Source organism: Protopterus annectens, chromosome 12.part0 (genome assembly GCF_019279795.1).
Source record: "Protopterus annectens isolate FY-2018-M chromosome 12.part0, PAN1.0, whole genome shotgun sequence".
Classification (NCBI taxonomy): Eukaryota; Metazoa; Chordata; order Ceratodontiformes; family Protopteridae; genus Protopterus; species Protopterus annectens.
In genome coordinates, this window is record NC_056746.1 from 207,839,015 (window position 1) to 207,846,134 (window position 7,120).

The following is a 7,120-nucleotide window of genomic DNA, read 5'->3' on the forward strand; positions in this document are numbered from 1 at the left end:
CCTTGCAGATAACTGGGTTCTGGTGGCTAGTTGAGAGAAATAGCCAATCAGGTAGGCTTGTTTTTCTTGAGTAAGGACTGCCATCTGGGATGCTGTGTCCAGGCTTGCTCCCAGGAATACAATGTTTTGTGTGGGGACTAGTTTTGATTTCTTTTCGTTGATAGTATACCCCAGGGTGGTCAGTAGGTCCTTTACAAAAGTCAGGTGCTATAGCAGCTTTTCCTGTCTGCCTGAATCTAAGTATGGGTAAATTTGAATATTTCTTTGTCTGCAAAAAGTAATGGCGGGAGACAGACATTTTGTGAAAACTCTGGGAGCACTGGATAAGCCAAAGGGAAGCGCAGAGAACTGAAAGTGCATAAATCCTTCCCTGAAACGTAGGTATTTCCTGCATGATTCCCTGATTGGAATGTGTAGTTAGGCCTCTTTTAGGTCTACGGTGGCTAACCAAGCATCCTTGGAAAGCACTGGTAAAAGATGCTGGAGGGTGAGCATTTTGAAGTTTTTTTATCACCAGAAAGCTGTTTAGAATAGATAGAGGATGGGGTGCCATGTGCCCTCTTTTCTGAGTACAAGGAAGAGTCTGGAGTAGAAACTTTGGCCTATCTGTTCTGTAGGAACATGCTGTATTGCCTTCATGGAGAGCAGGGAAAGGACTTGCTTTTTGGCCTCTGCCCACTGGAAGATCTGGGAACCCTTTTGTGGTTGGTTGAGTGTGGAAATAAAATGGTATCCCTGGGACACTATGTTGAGGACCCATCGGTCATTGGTAAAGTTGCTTGTGTGGAAGGAGAGTTTTCCTCCTAGGGGCAGAAGCAGGTGGGCAGAGGTAGGGGGTGGAAGTGTAAAGTCATTGTGAGTTCTTACCATAAGGGGGTGGCTTTGCACTCCCTGTTTTTAAAGAGGAGGAACTCCATTGCTTAGATCTCTGCATTCCCTGGGGCTATCTGCAGGGGGGGGGGTCTGCTTCCCCTGGGTCTGGGCTGAGCTGGCCTGGAGGGGGCAGGAAAGGACCTGTGCTTGGAGAGGCAATGCCTACTGAACCTCAGTGGCTGGACCTGTAAGAAGTCTTTAACTGTCTGCATAGATTTAGCTTTTTCTTCCATCTTTTTTAAGACCTCTTCTGCCTTGGTGCCAAAGTTGTCTTTGTTCAAGGGTGCGTCCAATAATTTCGATTTGACATAGTCTGGCAAGGTCTATTCCTTAAGCCAAGCATACCATCTAAGGACAGAACCAGTGACTGCTGCCCTGCAAGATGCTTCTAGGGCATCAAAACCACATTGTAAGGTGTGCTTAATTACTTGACTTGCAGAATGCATTAACTCTTGTAATTCTTTATTTTCTGCACAAGCAGGAAAAGAAGATATTTTTTGTTTGAGGAGTTCCATTGTATGTTGCTGATATTTCAGCATGTGGAACTGACAATTTAATGCTCTAATAGCAAGAGTAGCAGATGTGTATATTTTTTTACCCCATCTGTCTAATGCTCTGGAATCCCTATCTGAGGGGGTGGGATTCTTATGTGAAGTTGCTTTGATGCCTTTAGGTCCTTGAGAAATTACCTCTGGGTCAGCAGTAGGATTTTTGAAAAGAAATTTGTGAGAGTCAGGGACTCTAATACCTGTCAGTTTTCCTGGGAGCAGGAGAAAGGGTGTTAGGAGTCAGACTGGATTCCATAAAAACATCATCCACAACATCCAGGACAGCAGGAATGGTGAAAGGTCTGAACTGTGGTAGATCTAAGAATTCTCAGTCTCTTTTTTGACTAAGGATAGTCCTGACATTCCCATTGGAAATGCTCCCTTAAATTATGTAGGGTTTCCCCAAATGAAAACTCCTCGGGTGGAGAGGCAGAAGGAATGGATTCCTCTGCATCAGAATCCTCATAAGTAGAGAGGGGTTGCATATCATCATATTCAGATGCATCAGAGTCAATGGACTCCTGTTCAGTTAAAACTACTGGGGACAAGTCTCTTTCTTTTGGAAGGGGTAGCCTGGCCTCCCCTAATAAGCATAAGGCATTCTGCCATTTTAATCATTTGAGACCGAGGCAAGGAAGCAGGTGCATGAGCTTAGGTCGTCGTTTTTTTTGGGTGTGATTTGTACCCTGGGCCTTAGAAACTTGGTAGTTTTAGAAAGAACTGAATACGTGAAAGAAGTCGGTCTGTCTCAAGTATCGGTAGTGCAAAGTACTTCCTCAGAAGCCGGTGCCTGCTCAGCGGCTCCGGACCCATCCAAGGTAGAGACATCCGCAGGATCCTTAGTCAAAGAAGAGTCTTGCGACATACTGGACTCCGAAAGGGTCTCAGTAGCAGCCTGCAAATCCACTGAAGCGGGCATCAGGGGCTGCAAAAGTGTTCACTGAGGACCGGAGAACTGATGACTAACTTAACGGAAGTGTCGTCGGCAGTTTTGGACTTGTGCGGTCTCTGTCTTTATCCTTACTTTTTTTCGGAAGATCGGTAGTCGGATGGTTTACCGAAGCCATATCAGAATTCGAGGACAGAGCAAAAATAACTAGCTACAATAAGGGCTTGACTACGTATATTTCTGGCATTGAACAAAGCACAAAAGCGACAGCGGGGGACATCGTGGTCTGGGCCTAAACAGGTGACGCAGTAAGAATGGAAGTCTTGGTGTGGTATTTGCTTTCCACAGGTGAGACAAAGGTCAACTTTTTCTGACATCGGTTAGGGCAAGAAAAAAGAATCTCCAACAGGGTACTTAGCTTTAGAGGACTTCAACTTCAATTCGGAAACAAAAACTAAGGTAGCGGCCAACTGGCAATCATGCAAACTGCTTCTGCTTCGGGCTCCTCAGCAAGAAAGACTGATGTAATGGCGTTGGCTGCCTGGTTTTATACCACTAAACACCTGACGTCACTCCTGGCGTGAGAGCAACCGAAGCAGAAATGCTAAGCCTCTGGTATTCTGGCCGACTGAGGGCAACCCCTGGCAGGATAACCCAAATGTGATGACTGCAACAGTGAAACACAAAGAACATCCAAGTCTAGAATGTTATCTCCCCTTCTGGGGGATGAGATGAGCTGGTCTAGTGCATTAGAACTGATGAAGTCAAGGAACTGTTGGGTGAGTGCATTAGTGCAGAAATAGCTCACCCAGTCTATGGGTGGGTAGTTGAAGTCACCAAGGATCAGGGTGTTAGGGGGGTACCTTGGAGTCAAGTAGGTCCAGGTAGGAGTGGGTGTCCTGAGTCATGGAGGGGGGTCTATAGCTGGCTATAACTTGAATGGATGTCTTGTCAACTGTCAGTTGCATCTGGAGTAATTCCAGTGCGTCATGCTGGCAAACCAGTCTGGAGGTGTGTCAGTCTTTAATGAAGATAGAGACTTCAGCACCCTAATTCTTCCCGACCTTATTTTGGGGTCGGAATGTGTGGAATGAGGTATAGCCTGGTAAGGCAGGGTGCTCTCCACAGCCCTGAACCAAGTTTCTGTGACCGGACAGACATCAGAATCTTCCAATGCGAGGAGAGCCTCCAGTGAGTGCATTTTCAAGTTAAGGCTCCTAGCGTTAAGCAGTATGACCTTCAATTTGCTTTTTGAATGATCTTTTATGCTGGAAGATTTGTCTTTGGGACATCGCCTAAAAAAGGCACAAAGGGGGAGGCGAGAGCCTTGGCCAGGATCTGGAATCCAAGGGATGACAGGTGGAGGCCATCTCTGGCAAAGCATCGAGGCCTATCAAACATGTCACTCCAGGTAGAGGGATACTGGATCCCCTTGGAAAGACACCAGAAACTAAGCCAATTGTTGAAGTCAATTATTTTGTGTTGGTATTGTGGTATCCTTATTGTGAAGGTAGGATGCTGCTTAAGGCTAGGGTCATACCTGCCTGGGATACATACTCAAGAGTTCAATCATGTCTCTCTTCATATAGTCCATAGAGGTATGTCTCAAGTCATTCACACCAACATGGACAATGACAGATTCATACTTGTACCTGTTGTGGAGAGACTTAAGTGCATGCGTGATGTGGCAGATTCCGACATTTTTTTTCAAAACTATAGGATAAAAAAAAATGTTTCAATGTATGCTCTCATGCTTTTCAAAAAATTTTTTTTGTGAAAACAGACCAAAAAGATGGTCATCTAAAAGGCATGGAGTATTTAACAAACATCTTCAGAAAATGGTCTTCAAACAACTGTACTAATAAGTTAGCTGCCATGGGCAATTTGTAACATACTTCCCCCACTTAAATATGTCTGAGTGAATATGCACAGACTCAACTGATCTTAAACTTACCTGGGACTGTCACGACAATCTCTTCCATTTATGTTAATATGTATTCCTGTTCTTGCAACTAAGGACTTGGCAAGTGACAAACGTGTTACCCAATACGGCTGATGCATACATTTTCCTTTCAAATTAATCAGTTTTCTTTGTCATTATGAAAAGCATTATTCTCAAGGACCCAACCTGGATTGCTGAAGTCATCTATAGATATTACAACTATACTTGTGATAGGATTGTTATGCAAGTTCTTTACCTTGTCTCCCATATGGTAAAACCTACTGGACTTCTGGATAGCTGCAGCTGGGAGTTTGTCTCTAAGGAAGCATTTTAAATTAGTCCTCAAAGGCTTGGAGCATTCAGTGAATGGTAGTTAGTATATACCAATTAGTTCCCAACAATTGCAATCCCCTCCAGGAGTTTATCATTTCTAGTGGACCCATCTGAAATGCTCCCTTGTCAGAATTATGAATACACCAAAAGTGATACCTTCAACTGATAACCAACATGAAGAGGATGCTTCCTAATCAGTTATGAATACCCAGAGGTGAAAGCATTTGTGAGAAGTAAACTAAATCTTGATATTCTTCTTCACACATACAAATCGGAGGAAGGATTGTGTAGTAGTGGGGGAGGGGCTCGTTTCTGCTGTGATAAAGGTAGCTAAAGTGTTAAGTTCCACTGCTAGAGACACAAGGATGTTCACCCTTTGCTATCCTGCCATACATTAACCTGCACATCTCTTAGAGTTAAATCAGACTAAGACAGGATGGAGATCCAAGGACCAGATATTTTTTCCAAACAGTGTACACTTTTGAATTTGATGGCCTGTGACTTTAAATGTAACTACAGATTCAAAAATAATAAATGATTTACCTATAAACACAGACAGCTGTTGACCACTAGTAGAGTGGGACTCCTTCTCCAAGAGCCTGAGCCACATATTACTTAATGGCAGATGCCTCAAAACAAACATCTGTGACACAAACATGCTCTCATAAAGCATTGACAAGAAATAGTTAGAAATACTCTTTTGCCTACCTCCAAAGGGTCTTTGACGGATGGCAGTGCAGCTGAAGTACTGCCAGAGATGGGGCTTATTAGACAGGGACTTCTCAGAGCAAGAACTTAAAAGCATCTGTGGGAATGAAGGGGTCTCTAAAGCCTTGCACAACATGGCTGCTGTTTTAGAGGTTAACTTCCTTCTTTATCCATCTTGCAGTGGCAGATGGCTTTAAATTTTCTTGGCACTTCAAAGACACTGCTGTCAAAGAAGTTGAGGAAAAGTGCATCCTGTGGCTTAAAGGAGTTTCTGTTTCAAAAAGGCTTTCAATTTTTTTCCCTACTCCTTAAGGTCTTTTTCTCAAAATAAGTGCACTCATTACAAGTGGATATACGATGCTCCTCATGTAGACAAAGCAGGAAAATTAAGGTATAAAACCTCTAGTGGGATTGCTTCATCAAAGACACACTTGCTAATGACGTTTTCCAGGAGGTATCAAGTCTTGGAAAACCTGAGAACAAATTCAAATTCAACACTGTACATAAACAATCAACAAGACGTAAGCAATGAACATTTAAAAAGTTTTCCCAAAAGAGTACTCATCACTTTGAAAGCCTCCTGGATGAAACTAGTAGACTGAACATAGAATGCATTAAACAAACAAAAGAAAGCACCAGATGCATACCTCCTTCTTCCTACCTAGCATCCTACTGAAGTTTCTAGTTTAGAGAGGAGACCAGTCCACCCCATGGACATCTTAAGCTCTACAACACAGGCCATAAGGAATTAGTTGTAGGGGGTGTGCCAACCAATGTATTACAAATGCTGCTGCTGCAGCAGTGAATGTATGATAAACACCTATGCAACAAATTCACCTGACATGCAACTCAGCCAAATTTTATCACACTAAAACAACTGTAATATCAAAGCATTTCCTGTTTTTCTTAGTGTATGTGCTTGTAATATCAAAGCATTTCCTGTTTTTCTTAGTGTATGTGCTTGTCGTCATGACTGCCACGGGTCTCTTGGCTAAGCTCAAACATCTGAACAATCAAGTTTAAATAAACAAAAATATAATAATTGGTAGCTGCCTGCATACATTCATAATAATGCATTTCTAAAGTGCTAATCTGTTACTTTTTTCATTTTCACCTTCAGTTTGCGTTCCTTCTCATGAACAATGGCACGGACAATGTTTAGAGAAGTGTATGTGAAGCTCAACATGAGGAGAAGTGGCAGCTGGTTTTGAATAGCCAAGATAAAAAAGTCATTTATATAGGGAGGGTAAGGAAAGCGTCTCATCACCACTGTAACCTTCCGTAACTTCTGCTTAGCTGAGTCATTGCCAAGATGTGAGATGATAGCCTTGTCCACTCTGTGCTGCACTGTCAAGAACCCTTCACGATAATATCCTATTGAAATAAAAAAAGACATGAACTTACTAACTTATTTCCAAAAATTGCACAAGGATGAATGTGCTTCACTGAGAGAATGCATGCCTTAGTGTTACGCACAGACTACAAAAAAGTGCTCATCCTACAGCTAACACCAGCATGGTTCCTAGCTACTGCTGACTTTCTTATAAGTCAGAAAATAAGGCTCTCTCCATTAATAATGAAAGCAATAAACTGCACATTACTTGCAGGAAACTACAACCTCTGAAACTGGATGGGGGGGGGGGTTGCAGACCAACAAGGGAATGGCATGAGGGCCCTCATTAGTTATTCAGAGGAAACACGTCTATTTAAAAGATAGTGTGTGTGTCTGTGTCTCTTTCTAGATATATATATATAATATCTATATTTATTTATATACACACACACACATATGTGTATATATATATATATATATATATATATATATAT

General features: G+C 42.5%; 1 protein-coding gene across 1 annotated transcript in view; it reads right to left on the minus strand.

Annotated features, from left to right (window-relative positions):
• Positions 1–7,120, minus strand: part of ABCA3 (ATP binding cassette subfamily A member 3) — a gene marked incomplete in the record, with an annotated part of 1,818,321 nt that overhangs the window by 1,448,998 nt on the left and 362,203 nt on the right. Inside the window, 1 exon segment of the mRNA XM_044089258.1 lies at positions 6,408–6,667. Coding sequence (XP_043945193.1) covers positions 6,408–6,667 — 260 coding nt within the window.